Source organism: Acomys minous (genome assembly GCF_964271855.1).
Source record: "Acomys minous genome assembly, chromosome: 19".
NCBI classification, from domain to species: Eukaryota; Metazoa; Chordata; class Mammalia; order Rodentia; family Muridae; genus Acomys; species Acomys minous.
The window spans coordinates 12,252,088-12,270,088 of NC_140499.1; the positions used below are offsets into that span (position 1 = coordinate 12,252,088).

The 18,001-nt window shown below is 46.3% G+C and overlaps 2 protein-coding genes across 8 annotated transcripts in view; one reads left to right on the top strand and one right to left on the bottom strand.

Annotated features, from left to right (window-relative positions):
* KCNMB3 (potassium calcium-activated channel subfamily M regulatory beta subunit 3) overlaps positions 1-1,780 on the bottom strand; it is a gene marked incomplete at its 5' end in the record, with an annotated part of 29,935 nt that extends 28,155 nt beyond the window's left edge. Inside the window, one exon of the mRNA XM_084769099.1 lies at positions 1,756-1,780. Within this exon, the coding sequence (XP_084625225.1) occupies positions 1,756-1,780 (25 nt within the window). The remainder of the gene's footprint in view (positions 1-1,755) is intronic.
* ZNF639 (zinc finger protein 639) lies at positions 598-14,309 on the top strand. Of its 7 annotated transcripts, XM_084768855.1 has the most exons (8): positions 598-705; positions 1,429-1,595; positions 4,443-4,640; positions 7,056-7,126; positions 7,890-7,958; positions 10,280-10,390; positions 12,337-12,471; positions 12,901-14,309. In XM_084768855.1, the coding sequence occupies exons 5-8, from the start codon at positions 7,901-7,903 to the stop codon at positions 14,052-14,054; spliced, it is 1,458 nt and encodes a 485-aa protein (XP_084624981.1). In that variant the 5' UTR covers positions 598-705; positions 1,429-1,595; positions 4,443-4,640; positions 7,056-7,126; positions 7,890-7,900; the 3' UTR covers positions 14,055-14,309. The 7 variants fall into 7 exon arrangements, with proteins under 7 accessions (XP_084624981.1, XP_084624980.1, XP_084624977.1 ...); XM_084768854.1 differs by lacking the exons at positions 598-705; positions 1,429-1,595 and adding an exon at positions 2,266-2,283 and having other exon boundaries at positions 4,420-4,640; XM_084768851.1 differs by lacking the exons at positions 598-705; positions 1,429-1,595 and adding an exon at positions 2,290-2,428 and having other exon boundaries at positions 4,420-4,640.
* The last annotated feature ends 3,692 nt before the right edge of the window (positions 14,310-18,001 follow it).

Genomic DNA, 18,001 nt, shown 5'->3' on the forward strand with positions numbered 1-18,001 from the left:
ATGGCATGTAAATACTGTGACATACTCCTACGTGGCTCACCCAGCAAGCTTGTGTGTGTGTGTGTGTGTGTGTGTGTGTGTGTGTGAGAGAGAGAGAGAGAGAGAGAGAGAGAGAGAGAGAGAGAGAGAGAGAGAGAGAGAATATGATGCCGGCAAGAGAACTGTGTATTTACTTTTGACTACAAAATGCTTTGGAATAAAACCCCTTGGTAGAATTAAGACAAACGATACAAGTGAGAGGCTAACAATCGGAATGTAGTCTGAATAAATTATAATAAATTAAAAAAAGAAATAGGACAGATGCAAAGGCAAGCCTGAGAAACCCTGTAACCGACGGTGGTCGCATGGCGCCCCCTTGTGGCATCCACTGGAGTCACACTGAGAAACCAGTAGCCGCCAGCCGCAAATTTATAAATTCAGCAGCCTTGTATCAGTCACTCATAGATTCCCCAATCTGTGACAGGTGCTTAAGTAAACTAAGAGTAAAGAATATCTGCAAATCTTTCTTACTCTATTCGGATCACACTGGCGTTCGTGAACATTCACTTCTCTAAGCCGAGAACGCCTACAGATTATGAGTTCATCAAACTAAAACCTCACAAGCGGTGACTCCCGGTACCACACTGATGGACTTGCAGAATCGCGTGCGTAGGCGAGACACGAACGGCAGCTAGCTGGGACCTTGCAGGTCACCGTGGGAATAAGGTACCTGACTTCCACTTAGCCATTGACTTACAGTTAGTTCAACCCCAGGTGCTTAAATTACAAAACTGAAGCCGAGCATAGTGGCGCACGCCTTTAATCTCAGCACTCGGGAGGCAGAGGCAGGTGGATCTCTGTAAATTCAAGGCCAGCCTAGTCTACAAAAGAAAGCAAGTCCAGGACAGCCAGGACAGCCGGGACAGGAAACCCTGTCTCGAAAAACAAACAAATAAACAAACAAAAAATTACGAAGCCGAGTTAACACCCACAAGCTCTTTTTATCTAATTGTACTGACATCTTTAGCTCGCACCCAGAGTAGAGACAGGGAAGGCAGCTCGGTGGTGGAGGTCTGGGATTACATTATTTTTTAAAGTTTTTCTTTAAAATATTTTTATTTTTTATGTGTATGAATATTTTGCCTGAATGTATGTCTGTGTGTTCCTGGTGCCCATGGAAACCAGAAGGTGGCATCAGGTGACCTAGAATTGGATATAAAGGCAGATGTGAGCCTCATTATGAGTGTTGGGAATTGAACCTGGGTCCCCTTGTAGAGGAGCCAGTTTTCCTAACATCTGAGCCATTTCTCCAGCCCCTGAGTTTTTTGGTTTTTTTTTTTTGTTTTGTTTTGGGGGGGGGTTACGAGACAGGGTGTAGCCTGGACTGTCCTGAACTTTTATAGACCAGGCTGGCCTCGAACTCAGATCCTCCTGCCTCTGCCTCCCGAGTGCTGAGATAAAAGGCGTGCTCCACCACGTGCGGCCCTCTGAGTCCATTCCTAAGCCCGAAGGAGGAGCGAGAACACTCGTAGTGACTTATTTGTCATAAGGGTTCAAACCTCAGTCCTCACACTGTGAAGCACAGACCACCACCGAACTCTTCTGCCTGCTGAAGGGTAATTAAGAAATTATGTTCACAATTATTTACCTTCGTTTAATAACCCTTTGCTCATTGACCATCAAGGTCCAATCTTTGTGATACTCTTATTCTATTCATGTTGGGGCGGGGAGGGAGGTGTGTGCCTACAGAGGTCTGTCCTCTGAAGATGGAGTTACAGCACAGGCGGTTGTGAGCCGCCATGTGAGCGCTTTTTCTGAGAGGGAAGAAATACTCTAACCGGAAGCCATTTCTTCAGCTCTCCCTTCTCCAAGCCCACCTCCTAGGTCCCAAGACTTCTTTGAACCCAGGGTGTGGCCTGCCGAGGGACAAATGCGTTTTGCCCAGCCCTGGACTCGTTTAGCTCGGCTGGTCATTGCTGGGGCTTGAGAACAACCACTCTGAGGTCTGTGACATCAGGCTGCGGAGATACTTATGGTGATCTTGAAGACCCTTGCAGACCAGACCATAGGTGCGGGCCTCCAGGGAGCCGCAGTGCAGGAAAGCGGGGAGCTGTGACGGGGTGCACCCGCAGGAGGCGCTGAGCCTCGCAGCCGGCCTTCCTCTCCTAGCCACGTCCTGATGGCAGGCAGGCCCCGCCCTCAGGACGAAGCCACGCCCATACGCCCTCAGGCCACGCCCTCGCCCTTAAGGTTTCCCCGCCCTCACCCTCGCGGCCTGCAGCGGCGCATGCGCGGGGCGACCGGGTGAGTGCGGCGGGGCCTGGCGGGCAGGGAAGGGCAGGGCAAGGCAAGGGAGGGTGCGGGCGGCGGGGGAGGGCGCAGGCGGCCCAGCAGCCCCCTCCGTACCCTCCTCCCGGCGGACCTCGGCGGAGCTGCGCTGCTGCATGAGGTGAGGGCCGGCCTCCCGGGGCCTGCGAACGCCGCGGGGCGAGCTGGGCCTGCCCGGCCCGGTGCGTGTCGGCCGCCGTGGCTCGGGTGGACTCCGCGGCGGGGAGGCCTATGCCGGCCTGCAGGAGGCCGCCCCCGCGGGACACGCTGGAGCCCCTCGGGGACCGGGCCGTGCGTCCTCACGGACAGCGGGTCTCAGGAGAGGCCAGATGGGACAAGCGCTTCCCCGAAGCCCGCTTCGATTCCTGTTATTTGTGACAGGGTCTGGTGTAGCCCCGGCTGGGTTTGGAGGCGTGTGCCACCACGCCGGGCTTCAATTAGGATGTGGAAAATTCTCTTTTTTATGTTTGAAATCATATGTGCTTATTGTGTGTATGCATGCGCACGTGTGCCAGGGCGCGAGTGTAGAGGTCAGAGGACGTCTCCAAAAAGTCTGTTCTTCCCACCATGTGGGTTCTGGGGAAAGCGCTCGCGTCATCAGGCTTAGCAGCCAAGCGCCTTCCAAGCTATCACGCCATCTATCACGCCGGCCCTGATAGTGTTGGGCGCTGGAGAGAACACTCAGTTGGAGTAGGTTCTGGATTACCTGTTACTCCTCCAGGACATCCTCTTAAACTAACACACACACACGAAAATAGTCTCCTCAGAATGCATCTTTGTATTGTGTCAAGACATCTGAAGTTGCATGAAAAACCTTTGAAAAGGTTTGTCTCTTTGGAAAAGCACTCTGACGTGTTTTGAAGATGCCAGATGCCAAGAAGCCTACGTGTGTGCTGATGTGTTTATTTTGTTTTTAGGAGACACTTCTTCCTGTGTAATCTTGTCTCAGGCTCCTGAGCGGATGTCAGCGGTGGGCCACTGAGCCATGCTGTTGATATGGAAGATGAATAGTAAAACACTTCATACCTTGTGCTCCCGATTTTGTAGGGATGTACATACAGGCTGACGGCCAGACTGCCCTTTGCCTGAGAATGGGGCTGGGCTTTTTTAAAATAGGAAATTTTCCTTCTCATGCTTTCTCAAAAAATGGAGAGTGAACCAGGAGAGGTGGTGTATGCCTTTAACAAACAAACAAAATGCTTAACACTAAATATAGGTAAATTCTGAACTAACCCGTTCATTCCTTTTTGAGACACCGTGTACTAAGTGGCCTGGAATTCACCACGTAGACTAGGCTAGCCAAGAACTCAGAACCATCCTCCTGTGCGGCTGGGAGTAAAGGGGGTCACAGTGCTCTACAAAGTAGAGCTGTTTGTTTTGTTTTGTTTCTTGAGACAGGGTTTGTCTGTGTGGCCTTGGCTGTCCTGGAGCGAAATCTGTAGACCAGGCTGGCCTTGAATTTACAGAGATCTGCCTGCCTCTCTCCCCTCCCCCCTTCTCTCTCTCTCTCTCTCTCTCTCTTTCTCTCTGCTGGGATGAAAGGCTTGTTGTACCTTTGTTTTTGTTTGTTTTGTTGTAAGTGATACGTTCAAAACTAGTTATATCATGAGGATGTTAGTTTTTTTCTTCCTGAGTGAATGGATTTTAGCTTACTTAATTTCAGATGTCCTCTATCCCAGGACTCATACTACTGCTGTGCACACTTGCATGTGTGTATACTCCACATGTCTTTATGCGGGCACCCGTGCACATACAGATTGCAGACTGCTGGCTTAGGTGGAGGCTGGCTGGCAGGTTAGGTCGTGAGTGGTCTTAATGACCCCAATGGTGATGTTCAGGCCTAAGGAGAAGTCACACACCTCCAACCTCTCTCACTTGACAAGCCAAATCCAACTTGCACTTTTAAGTAATTTTAATACCATGCTTGGTTTCCTTTTCTTTCTTGCTCATGTTCTGAACAACCTGAAAGATCCTCTTGACAGTTTTGTGTTCGTCTGGTGTTAGAGTATACTAAGAAGACTAGGGCTACAAGAAACCCTGTCTCCAGAAGCAGAGGCTGCTGTGTGTGGTGTCGGGTGACGCATTTTGTATATGTACCTGATGTGTCTGCAGGAGTATGGCTGTCGGTTTTTCAGATCTCACCTCCGCTCTCCTGCTTGTGGCTGAGAACTTGGAGAAGATGAACTTGCTGGTGGCAGTATGGGACAGTGAGGGTTCCCACACCAACAGTTAGTTACTGGATGCCAACAGTCCTAAGACAAGGGCTCCATCTTTGGTCCTGCTGTGTCATAATGGACTTTAATGGGATCCGTCTCTCCGTGGCTTAAAATGAGGTGAGTTTGAAGGGAGCCCTTTTGTATTCCTTGTGGGATTACTGGGGAGATGACCTTAGCAATAAGATTGTGTTTAATAAAAATGTGATCGGGCTGGAGAGATGGCTCAGTGGTTAAGAGCGCCACCTGCTCTTCCAAAGGTCCTGAGTTCAAGTCCCAGCCACCACATGGTGGTTCACAACCATCTGTAGTGTGAGCTGATGCCCTCTTCTGGCGTACAGGTGTATATGCAGGCAGAACACTGTATAATAAATAAATAAATCTTTAAAAAAAAAATGTGATCGTGTGACATGCAGAAGTACTGTGTGCCGCTGGGGGATGTTCTGTACTAGAAACAAGAGATTCATCTTGGTGAGATGGTGCCTGTAGCCCCAGGACTCAGGCAGCTAGGACAGGACCACCATGGGGTGTAAGAGTAACTTGTATTCATTTGATTTAGTTGTCATTGCCTCCATCTGCTACCCCAGGCCTGGAAGCTAACCTCCATATGATCTAATCTAGGCCTAGAATGTTTTCAGCCTGTGAGACTGCTCCGCCTCTGAATTCCTGCCTCTGAGCTCTGGTTGGTTCAGTTTAGCTGTTGTAGCTCAAACTCCTAGCTGACTTACTCTATCTGGCTTTTCTCTTGTCCTTTCTCTGAATTTCTCTGTTTGGCCTCAAACTAACTCTAGCGATCTGCTCTAGTCTTCTGGCTCCTTACTCTCTGGCCCTTCTGACTTCACCTGTGTCTAGCTTGTTCTCCAGCTTCCCTCTGTAAAACTCTACCGTAAAAGCTGCCCCTGAAAGTCAGGAAGTGAAGTGCCTATCAACTCCCTCTCAACAGCACTGGCTAGAACTCAAGAGATCTGCATGCCTGTCTCCTGAAGGCTGGAGATAAACGCGTGTACCACCATGTCTGGACCTAAGCTTTTCTTTACCTGAAACTGGCTCTAAACTGGGCAGTGGTGGCACTCGCCTTTAATCCCAGCACTCTGGAGGCAGAGGCAGGCAGACCGCTGCTAGCCTGTCTCAAAGTCAGTCCAGGACAGTCAAGGCCACACAGAGAAAACCTGTCTAACCTTGAACTCGGATCTGCTCACATCTGTCTCCTGGAATTAAAGGCATATCTGTATTTTAGCCGGATCACACAGACCAGAAAGTCTTTGGATGTGATCTCTTGCCAGAGCAACCATGTTCTGAGTTAAAATTCCTCTACAGTGGGGTTCAGGGATAGACTAGACTATGTAGACCCTGACTCAAGAAAAAAAGGCAGTGGTTGGGTGCTGCTTCCCTGCTCTCTGCAGCAGTGGGCAGATGCTAAGCTGTACTTGTCTCTAAAACTGAGTTGAAAAACATGGCCTTTGGCCAGATGTGGTGCCCCATGCCTTTAATCCCAGCACTTGGGAGGCAGAGGCAGGCAGATCGCTGTGAGTTCGAGGCCAGCCTGGTCTCTAAAGTGAGGGTAGGACAGCCAAAGCTACACAGAGAAACCCTGTCTCGAAGGGGAAAAAAAACACCCAAAAAAAACCATGGGCTTTGAAATTAGACTTCTGGTCAAATCTACCCTTCCACTTATAAATATCCAGCCGTGACTTGACTTTATTAATAACAAGGTACAAGGAACAGTAACCTGAGGGAGTGAAAAATGTGCTGTCTAGTATATGTAACCAATCCTTAGTAAATGAGCACTAATGTGTAAACACTTGGTCAGTTTAAGTCTATGACTCAATATTTGATTTGATTTGTACTTTTGTATTAATGTGTGTGTGTGTGTGTGTGTGTGTGTGTGTGTGTGTGTGTGTACGTATGTACGTATGTAATACTTACCTGTTTTAGACAGTCTCCCTGTGTCGCCCTGGCCTGGAGCTTACTGTGTAGACTAGGCTGGCATCAAGCTCACAGAGATCTCCCGGCATCTGCCTCCCAGGTGCTGGGATTAAAGGTATATGTCATCTTGACCAGCCATTTGTGATCTTCCTAATGTTTGAATAAATTAATGCAGATTTATATTGTAATTTTGGCATTAAGATATGGCTATAAGCAAAGGTAAATTTGATTCAAAGAAATAACATTTTACATAGAATTGGATATTTATATGTATATATTAAGTTTAGAAAGCATAAGGAGCTGGGTGTGATGGCGCCCACCTGTAATCCCAGTACTCGGGAGGCAGAGGCAGGTGAATCAATGTGAGTTCAAGGCCAGCCTGGTCTACAAAGCGAATCCAGGACAGGAAAGGCTACAGAAAAACCGGAGAGAGAGAGAAAGAGGGAGAGGGAGAGAAATAATAAAAAAGAGAACATAAGAAATATGCCCAAGTTCATTCTTTCTGTTGCTAATTTAAGATGTGGAAGCATTTTACCCATGAGTACAGTTTAGTTCACTCAGTGGTGCTATTGCTTACATAACTAACTGCTGGGAATCTTTTACTTGTAGGCACTTTTTACCATCTGTGGAAACCTGCCTGTAATTCATTTTCCTCACTACAGTATTGAGAAATATACCAAGTAAGTGGAATACAGCCCAACTAATTAGTAAATTTTCTAATGGCTTATGGGAGTTGGGTTGTACAGTGGTTGCCACTCTGCTGTTCTCAGTAGAATGTGGAATGTGACCTCATAAGATTCTTCTTTCAGGAAGATTATTTATGTTCCAAGAATCTGTACAACATTTTTCCCCCCTAGAAGTCATTATGTTAATATAGACTCACAGCTATATTTTTAAGGAAAAATCTCTATGTTTAGCTTGAAGTCTGTAGAAAATGTTTATGTCCACAGGCATAATGGCTTGTTTGTATGTGTTTGAAAGGATCTCACTTTATAACCATGGCTGGTCTGGAATTTTTTATGTAGACCAGGGTAGCCTTGAACTTGGTCTGTCTCAGTCTCTGGAGTGCTGGTACTAAAAGGTGTGTGTTGTTCTGTTTTATGAGAGAGGCTCTCATAGTCTAGGCTTGTCTGGGAGGTATATTTTATATGTATGGATGTCTTGTACCACATATATACCTTGTGCCTTAGAGGCCACAGAAGGGAGTCAGATCCCTTGGGACTCAAATTATAGATGGTAGTGAGCTGCCATGTGGGTGCTGGGGCTTGAACCCAGGCCCTCTGGAAGAGCAGTCAGTCAGCAGTCGGCTCCAGCAACTGCTGAGCAGTTTCTCTAATACCCCGCCCCCAGATTTCCATTGCCAATAAATTCTTTGGCTCTAGAGAATTTTTATAATACTATCAGTTACTATACTATGTTTGTTAAATGTTTTCCATATTTTAGGTTGAAAAGATATGAATGAATATCCTAAAAAAAGAAAAAGGAAGACTTTACACCCTTCTCGTTATTCAGGTTAGTGCATAATTATTTTTCAAAGAGTAGTGGATTTATTTCCATACAGTTGTTGTTCCTATTTATTTTTGCATAAATGATAAGACAGTATCTGGACCGTTTTCTGCCAAGAGAACACAGACTAAATCCTCTGCGTATATGTTGTTGTCTGCTGGATGGAGTGCTACAGGGACGCTTGACAACGTCCCATTTTACTCGGCTAGGCTCTCTAAGCTTACTCCTCAGGTGGCTTAGCTGGACTTTGCCAGAGTAACAAGCTGTGCTTAAGGTGCAGCAGTAACTTCAGCAGAAAGTATTTTGCACTGAGGAAAAGCTTACTACTTTGGAACTGTGGATTTTATTTTATGTGTGTGTTTATCTGCATATGTATCTCATGCCTGGTACCTAAGGAGGTCAAAGCGGGTGTTGGATCCCCTGGAACTTAGTTACAGATGGTTATGAGCCATCATTTGAGTGCTAGAACTTGAACCCCGACCCTCTGCAAGAGTAGCAAGTGCTCTCAGTCACTGAGACACCTCTCTGCCTCAATTTTCATTTTGATTGTATAATTTCTGATTGTTGTTGAGTCCTTTGTTAATAGAAGAAGAGGGCTGAGCTACACGCAGCTCAGTGGACAGAGTGCTTGCCTAGCATGCGTGAAGCCCTGGGTTCACCTCTAATCCATCACTTGAGAGGTAGAGGAAGGAAAGATCCAGAGTGAGGCCAGCGCCGGGCGTGGTGGCGCACACCTTTAATCCCAGCACTCCGGAGGCAGAGGCAGGTGGATCTCTGTGAGTTCGAGGCCAGCCTGGTCTTCAAAGCGAGTCCAGGACAGCCAGAGATACACACAGAGAAACCCTGTCTCAAAAAACAAAAAACAACCAAACAAACAGAGTGAGGCCAGCTTGGGAAAGAGGCCAGGTGATGGTGGTGCATGCCTCTAACCCCAGCTTTCTGGAGGCTCGCCTGCTGTACGAAGCGAGTTCCAGGACAGCAAGGACTACACAGAAAAACTGTCTTGAAAAACCAAAAGAAAGAGAGTGACCATTTCAGGGCTGGAGAGATGGCTCAGTGGTTAAGAGCATTGACTATTTTTCCAGAGGATCCTGATTCAGTTCCCAGCACCAAAATGGCAGCTTACAACTGTCTGTAACTGCACGATCTGACACCTCACACTCCCCCACGTAGGCGAAACACCAATGCACATAGAATAAAAATTAGAGACAGAGAGAGAGAGAGACTATTTCAGACATGCCCATTAGCTTACTCCATATAGTCCCCTCAGAGAAAAGTGAGCCTGGTCTGTTGCTTACTGACAGCATTTGGAATGGCTGGTATTCTCTGTCTCTTAAACTATTTCTCTTCATGTATTATGCTTTCTTGGCACAACGTGATATGCCTTCTTAGTAGTTCAGAGTAAGTAATTTACTGTTTTAATTATTAGCACAGCATTTTTCTTTGAAAGATTTATTTATTTTATGTATATGAGTGCTCCATCAGTGTGTACACCTACATGCCAGAAAAGGCCATCAGATCCGATTAGAGATGGTTGTGAGCCACCATGTGGTTGTTGGGAGTTGAACTCGGGACCTCTGGAAGAGCAGTCAGTGCTCTTAACCTCTGAGTCATCTCTCCAGCCCCCTAGCACAGCATTTATTACATATATATTTTTTGTGAGATTCAACTTATAAGGAAAATGTTTCCTTGTGTGTTTTAAAAGCTTTAAAGAGTTTTTATGTGTATGAGTGTTTTGCCTACATGCATGTGTGTGCACCACAAGCCTAGTACCCGTGGAGGTCAGAAGAAGGTGTCAGATCCCTGGAATTGTGATTACAGACAGTTGTGAGTCACCATGTGGGTGTTGTAAACTGTACTAGTCCTTCTGCCACAGAGACTCTGAGACATCTCTCCTGCCACTGTGCCTTTTATCTTAATGTCAGTTTAGAATGAGGGCCTCATTCTTTGGCCCAGCCTGGCCTCACTGCGGACCCACCTAATCCTCTGTAGCACTGACATGGTAGGTGTGCAGCAGCCACTCAGCTTGTAATATAGTTAATCAATGGCTCTTTCAAAGCCAAATGCCAGTGCTTGATCTAACGTACACAACTGAGGAACATGCTGTGTATTCCCAATGGGAACTGGTGAAAATCATGCAATATGGGTAGGATATAGGTCCATGTAGGCGTTCACCTGGTATGTGCAAGGCACTGGGTTCGGTCATCAGCATTGGGAGAAGAAGAAGAAAGTGGGCAGAAGGTCTGGATGTCAGGCAAGCTCGTGCATCCTTAGATGCCTGTCTGTGTATGGTGCTGGGAATTGTCTTTGTTTTGTTTTACATTCAGATTCTTCTGGAATAAGCAGAATCGCAGATGGAATCAGTGGAATTTTTTCTGATCATTGTTACAGTGTCTGCTCTATGAGACAGCCAGACTTAAAATACTTTGACAACAAAGGTATGTCTCCTGTTTTCCAGAATACTCTGTGTAACTTGCTTTTACAGGACATAGGGATGACTCTGGGTGTCTGCCTACTGTGTTTAAGACTTGACTCTTATAATACTACAAAAAAATAAAAAAGAAACAAAGTAGCCTTGGTGTATTTTTCCTTGGGAATTACTTAAAAAGGTAGTTTTTTGTTTTTGTTTTGTTGTTCTCCTTCTGTGACGTGTCCATCACTGTGAGCCCACATCTGGTGCATGCTCACACACAGATGTGCTCACAGACCCACATTTGTACCTGGGAGAGTTCATACAACTATTTTGCCCTTTTAGTTGAGAGGCCTAAAAGATGCACCCAGCAGTGAGCACATTTTGTGTCCAGATCCTGGTTTATAGTACCAGGGAACTAAGGCGCCTGTAGACATGGCTGGTTCTTGGTCTGGGGAGGAAATAGACAACATGAGTTTAGAGCATCTTGTGGTGCTAGGAAGCAGGGAAGCATTAAAAGCAACATGCAGCATGGATGGACTAAAGGAGCGCGCCAACTGAAGGTGCTCTTGAGGGCCTAGGTGGGGCTCCGCCCTGCCTTCCACCTCAGTGCCAGAGACAAAAGGAAAGCTCCCAATAGCCAGAGCTGCAGTGATTTGAGAAAACATGAATCTATACTGCTATAAAGGATTGTGACTAAATAGGGGTAGAAAAGAAAAAATGCCACACAAAAGAATTTCCATTTATTTATATAAATATTCCTTCCTTAGGGAGATAGAATCCAACTCTTCTTACTGTGGGCTTCACAGTGACTTCAGGGAGTGGAGTAGGAAAAGGACAAGAACAGCTTTACAGTACAGAAACCAACCTGCCATACTAGCCAGGTCAGCAGTGTATACTGTGGAGGTGATGGCCATAAGTTCTGCCCTCCAGGAACTCATAATTCAAATGTAATCATGAAAAAAGAAATAGATAAGCCTAGTGGGGGTGCCACGTGCCTTTAATCTCGGTATTCTGTAGGCAGAGGCAGGTGAGTCTTTGAGTTTGAGGACAGCTGGAGCTACACAGAGAAACCTTGTCTCAAAAACAAGCAAAACAAACAAACAAAAAAGAAATAGGTAAGTCCCATTAATGTGGTATTCTACAAAATGTCTGACCAATAGTCCTTAAAACAGTTTCCGGTCAGTTACTAACAATGTGCCGGCATCACTAGTCATGTCAGCCACTAGTTACAGCAAATGCTCCTTATTAATGTAAGGAATTAACAGCAGGGAAATTCTGGTGCTATATTAGGGACACTTTTTTCCCCCTAAGTCTAAAACTTTTTAAAAAGCAAAGTCTATTAACACACAGATGTTGCCGTCTGGGTTTCTCTCTTGACCCTGTTTCAGTTTCCTGTGCTAACTTGGAGGGAATGAGGCTGGACTAAAGGAATGATTCAGTCTCAGCATCTTAACATTCCTTAGGAAGAAGCTGGGTGCAGTGGCGCACGCCTTTAATCCCAGCACTCTGGAGGCAGTGGCAGGAGGATCTCTGTGAGTTCAATGCCAGCCTGGTCTACAAAAGGAGTCCAGGACAACCAAGACTACACAGAGAAACCCTGTTTCAGAAAGAAAAAAATCCTCAGGAAGTTCAGAGTGTATTCTAGTCTAAGTGACATATATAAGTAAAGGCAGTAGATTATTCTGGCATATTCTCAAAGTCTTTAGGGATCTATAATAGGTAATATGTCCTTTCATGGCTAAATCTAAGTTGTTATTTTCTTTTCCTTTTTTTGGTTTTTTGAACATGGTTTCTCAATATTATCTTGGCTGTCCCGGACTCACTTTGTAGGCTGGCCTCGAACTCACAGCGATCCGCCTGCCTCTGCCTCCTGAGTTCTGGGATTCATGGCGTGCACCACAACACCCAGCTTAAGTTGTTAATTTCTATTGCTACTAAAAGTATTTTATGATGCTTTCAAAATTCTTCCAGATGATGATTCTGATCCTGAGACACCAAATGACTTGCCCAAATTTACAGATGGAGCCAAGGCCAGAAACAGGAATCAGAACTACCTGGTTCCCAGCCCTGTCCTGAGGATTCTGGACCACACCGTCTTCTCCACAGGTAGGGAAACTCATTAACTAGTAGCATTTAGCATATTTTGTTCAGATCAGGTACAAGCACATTCTGTGATCTTAAGGTTTTACTATGTATACAGTGCTCTGCCTGCACGTACACCTGCAGGCCAGAAGAGGGCATCAGATCACATTGTAGATGGCTGTGAGCCACCATGCGGTTGCTGGGAATTGAACTCAGGACCTCTGGAGGACCAGACAGTGCCCTTAACCTCTGAGCCATCTCTCCAGCTCCATGCATTTGTTTCTAATGAGGCTTAAAGTAGTGCTAAAACAGTGAGAACAGCTGTTTCTACGAGATGACAGCCGTGGGACAGCTGTTTCTAATGGGATGTATTGAGTACAGTGCTACAACAGTGGAGGGATTTTCAGTGGGGCTTATTGAGTACAGAGCTACAATGGGTTTCCTTTGTTCCAGAAAAGTCTGCTGATGTTGAAACCTGTGATGAAGACTGTGACTCACCAGAGTCGGTGCCTCAGCATACTCAAGAGGAGAGCCCTATTGAGGTCCACACCTCTGAAGACGTCCCAATTGCTGTGGAAGTTCATGCGATTTCTGAGGATTATGATATAGAGACAGAGAACAATTCCTCCGAGAGCCTCCAAGACGAAACTAATGAAGAGCCACCAGCTAAACTCTGTAAAATACTTGACAAGAGCCAAGCTTTGAATGTGACTGCGCAACAGAAGTGGCCTTTACTCAGAGCCAACAGCAGTGGCCTCTACAAGTGCGAACTTTGTGAATTCAACAGTAAGTATTTTTCTGACCTAAAGCAACACGTGATCCTGAAACACAAGCGCACCGACTCGAATGTGTGTCGGGTGTGTAAGGAAAGCTTCTCCACCAACATGCTGCTCATTGAGCACGCCAAACTTCATGAGGAAGACCCCTACATCTGTAAGTACTGTGACTACAAGACCGTGATCTTCGAGAACCTCAGCCAGCACATCGCAGACACCCACTTCAGTGACCACCTTTACTGGTGTGAGCAGTGTGACGTACAGTTCTCTTCCAGCAGTGAGCTCTACCTGCACTTCCAGGAGCACAGCCGCGATGAGCAGTACCTGTGCCAGTTCTGCGAGCATGAGACCGGGGACCCCGAAGACCTGCATAGCCATGTCGTCAATGAGCATGCTCGCAGGCTGATAGAGCTGAGTGACAAGTGCGGCGGTGGTGGGCGTGGGCAGGGCAGCCTTTTAAGCAAGATCACTTTTGACAAATGCAAAAACTTCTTCGTGTGTCAAGTATGTGGCTTCCGGAGCCGACTGCACACAAATGTGAACAGACACGTTGCTATCGAGCACACTAAGATATTCCCTCACGTCTGTGACGACTGTGGGAAGGGCTTCTCCAGCATGCTGGAGTACTGCAAGCACCTAAACTCACACTTAGCTGAAGGGATTTACTTATGCCAATATTGTGAATATTCAACAGGGCAAATTGAAGACCTTAAAATTCATCTAGATTTCAAGCATTCGGCTGACTTGCCTCATAAATGTAGTGACTGCCTGATGAGGTTCGGGAAGGAAAGGGAGTTAATCAGTCACCTCCCGGTGCACGAGGCCACCTGACTGTCGCCTTTCCATGATGGTTATGTAAAATAAATTCTTTCTTAATGTTAAAATGAGTGAGCTAAAACACAACTTACATAATTTGCCTTTGACAAGTTTTCTGCCTTAGTTTTTCTGGCTTCATTTATACTTAATGGTGGTGTTTTCAATTGCATGACAGTCTGTAGTTGTCACTTTTGGTGACTATCACTGTTTGCTTGTCTGTATTCCAAGCTCATGAGTGGAAACAAAGGTATTGAAGAAGCTGACCAGGAACTACTGTTTTTGTTGTTGGGTGTTTTGTTTTGTTTTGTTTTGATTTTCTTTTTGTTTGGTTGGTTTTTGGTTTTTGAGACAGGGTTTCTCTGTGTAGCCTTGGCTATCCTGGACTCACTTTGTAGACCAAGCTGGCCTCGAACTTACAGTGATCAGCCTGCTTCTGCCTCCTGAGTGCTGGGATTAAAGGTGTGTGCCACCATGCCTGGCACTTGTCTTTTTTTTTTTTTTTTAAACAAGACACCTTGTATGAAGTCAAACTAATGCACTACCAGAAGTAGGACACAGAGTACACATGTGTGGTAGTGGTGGCAGTTTTTTGTTTTTTTTCTTTGAGGCAGTGTTTTTCTATGTAATTGCCCCTGGCTGCACTGGAACTCACTTTGTAGACCAGGCTGGCCTGGAACTCCCATCGATCCACCTGCTTCTGCCTCCCGAGTGCTGGGAATAAAATCGTGTGCCAGCACACGAGTGGTGGTGTATTTTAGGTTTTTAGTATGTGGGGGTTTTGCCTGTATGTAAGCACAGCAGGTGTGTGCAGTGCCCATGGAGGCCTGAGGAGAGGGCATCAGATCCTCTGGAACTGGGTTGAAACAAGGTTTCACTGTGTAGCCCAAGCTGGTTTCAAACTACCAGTGGAGCTTTAGCCCCTCAGGTGCTGGGACAGCAGGTATAAAACACCACACTGGACGAACTCTTCCTAAAGCCTCTACAGGAGTTGAAGGCTGTGATGGAGGAGGGCTGGGAAAGTGGGACAGTAAAATGCAGCCACCTACACTCCTTCATAACCAATTGGGTTTTGTTTGTTTGTTTGTTTTGTTTGTTTGTTTGTTTTTTTGGAGTTTTTGAGACAGGGTTTCTCTTACAGTCCTGACTATCCTGGCCTCACTTTGTAGACCTAGCTAGCCTCGAACTCATGAGAGATCCGCTTGCCTCTGCCTCCCAAGTGCTGGCATTACAGGTGTGTGCCACCACACCCAGCTCACCAATTGGCATTTAATCCCCATCGAAGTACCTGTTACCAGAGCTCCTCAGTTATGTAACTACAAAGTCACTTCCCAGCTCCTGAAAAAAACTTATCTGTGAGTTGAAAAGACCCAGTAAAGTATTACTGGAGAGTTGGGGGTGGGGCATGAAGGGCTTCTGTCTGGTGAGGTCTGCATTCCAGTTAAGATTTATTCTTATGCCTGCGTGTATACCTGCAGGCCAGAAGAGGAAATCCTATCACATTATGGATTGTTGTGAGGCACCATGTGGTTGCTGAGAATTGAACTCGCTCTGGAAGAGCAGCCGTGCTTTTAACTGCTGAGCCATCTCTCTAGCCCCCAAAGCAGGTGCCTTTTTGTTTGCATTTGTTTGGTTTTGATTTTTGGAGACAGGGTTTCTTTGTGTAGCCTTGGCAGTCCTAGACCTGCTTTGTAGACCAGGCTGGCCCTGAACTCACAGAGATCCACCTGCTGAGTGCTTGGATTAAAGGCGTGTGCCACCGTGCCCAACTGTGGTTTCCTGGTTTCCTGATTCGACTCTGTCGCAAATCTCTTGTCTGGCATATTATGGCCTCCTACGTTGCTCATTCTAACTCACTGAAGATTTGGCGCAGGCTGTGATGGCACACACTTGGAATCCAAACACTCTGGAAATAGAGGTTTAAAGAGCAGGAGCTCAAGGTGTTTGGATACAGAAAGTTTGAGACCCTGTCTCTACCAAAAAAAATAAAAAAATCTCTGGAGGGATGACTGAGGTTACGAGCACTTGCTGCTCTCCCAGAGGCACAGAGTTCAGGTTCCACCTGAAATTTCAGCTCCAAGGTACTCACTCTCTCATGGTCTCTGCGGCTCCTGCATGTGTGGCATTCACTCAGACACATAGATCCATTTTTTTTTTTTTTTTTTTTTTTTTTTTTGGTTTTTCAAGACAGGGTTTCTCTATGTAGCCTTGGGTGTCCTGGACTCGATTTGTAGACCAGGCTGGCCTCGAACTCACAGCCATCCACCTGCCTCTGCCTCCCGAGTGCTGAGATTAAAGGCGTGCATCACCACGCCCAGCTCTCATATATATTTTTTTAAAGATTTATTTATTATGTATACAATGTTGTATCTGCATGCCAGAAGAGGGCACCAGATCTCACTCTAGATGGTTGTGAGCTACCATGTGGTTGCTGGGGAGTTGAACTCAGGACCTCTGCAAGAGCAGCCAGTGCTCTTAACCTCTGAGCCATCTCTCCAGCCCCAAGAAGACATTTTTATTTTAAGTGTATGAGTGTTTTGCCTGCATGTATGTCTGTGCATTGTGTGTGCGTGCCTGGAACCCACAGAGGCCAGAAGAGGGCATGAGACAGTTGTGAGGTGCCATATGGGTGCTAAGAATCGAACCCAGGTCCTCTGGAAGAGCAGGAGTGCTCTTTAACCACTGAGCCATCTCTCCAGACCCCCTAGTATTTTTTTTTTTTTTTTTGGTTTTTTGAGACAGGGTTTCTCTGTGTAGCCGTGGCCATCCTAGACTCACTTTGTAGTCCAGGCTGGCCTCAAACTCACAGTGACCCGCCTGCCTCTGCCTCCTGCGTGCTGGGATTAAAGGTATGCGCCACCACGCCCGGCCCCTAATATTTTTTTAAGTATTCAAATAAGTCACATTCTGCAGTACTTGGAGTAAAAGACTTCAGAATTTGAATTAGAGGGAACATAATGCAATAAATAGCCTCTAAAATAGCTGTATCAAGGGAATGCAATGTATATCACTGTCTTTTACTAACAATGTAGCAGTATGGTCCAAAAGGCCAATTTATGCTATTTCACACCACCATGAACCATGAGAACTGTTGCCTGGCGGGGACGGTGTGCAGCCTTCTAACCCCACACTTGGGAGATGGAGACGGGAAGACAGATCAGCAGTTGAGACCATTAGCTATACGGCTGAGTGCCAGAAAGGAAGCAGAAGAGAGACCACCTGAGATCTTGCCTAAACAAAGGTGGGCGGGGCAGCTGGGCATGGTAGTGCCCACCTGGAGCCTCACCCCTCAGGAGGCTGCGGTAGAGCAGTTCAAGACCAGCCTGAATTACAAAGTCCACTCCTGTCTCCACCAAAACGAGAACACTGTTTGGGAATGAGTAACTCGGTGAGAGTTCACACAGTTCAGTGTGTTTCTATTTTGCATATTTTGCATGCCTGCTTTCCTAGAGACCCACTGCCTCCGATTCTGACATTCCTGGTGGAGCTTTCCAGTTAGTATCTCCCAAAGCTTAGGGTCTTAGCAGTTTGAATGATTTCTTGTAAAACAGCAGCCAGGTGCCAACAAGCCAAGCTCACATCACCAGGGGTGGAAGCCAGGTTTAAACTACAGCCTAAAGATCTATTACACCACTGCACACGGTGAACCTTGGTCCTTGAGGTGTTTTTCAGAACTTCACTCCTTAGCTTCTTGGTAATTCTGCTGTTTATTCTTGTTGGGAAACATCTAGTACAAGGAATTTGGCTTTCAGGAAGTAGACTTTACCCCCTAACCCTCTTTGGTCTTTCAAGAGAGGCTTTCTCTGTGTACCAGCCTGGTTGTCCTGGAATAACTCTATGGACCAGGCTGGCCTTGAATTCACAGAGATCTGTCTTTCTCTGCCTCCCAAGTGCTGGGATTAAAGGTGTGTGCCACCATTACTCGGCATTTTTTTTAAAGTCTGGGGTTTTTTTTCTTTTTTTCT

Excerpts from the sequence above, each read along its gene's own strand:
- ZNF639 (XM_084768855.1), top strand. The coding sequence starts at position 7,901 with ATGAATGAATATCCTAAAAAAAGAAAAAGGAAGACTTTACACCCTTCT. Across the intron at positions 10,391-12,336 it reads AAAATACTTTGACAACAAAG|ATGATGATTCTGATCCTGAG; the intron begins GTATGTCTCCTG and ends AAATTCTTCCAG. Across the intron at positions 12,472-12,900 it reads CCACACCGTCTTCTCCACAG|AAAAGTCTGCTGATGTTGAA; the intron begins GTAGGGAAACTC and ends CCTTTGTTCCAG.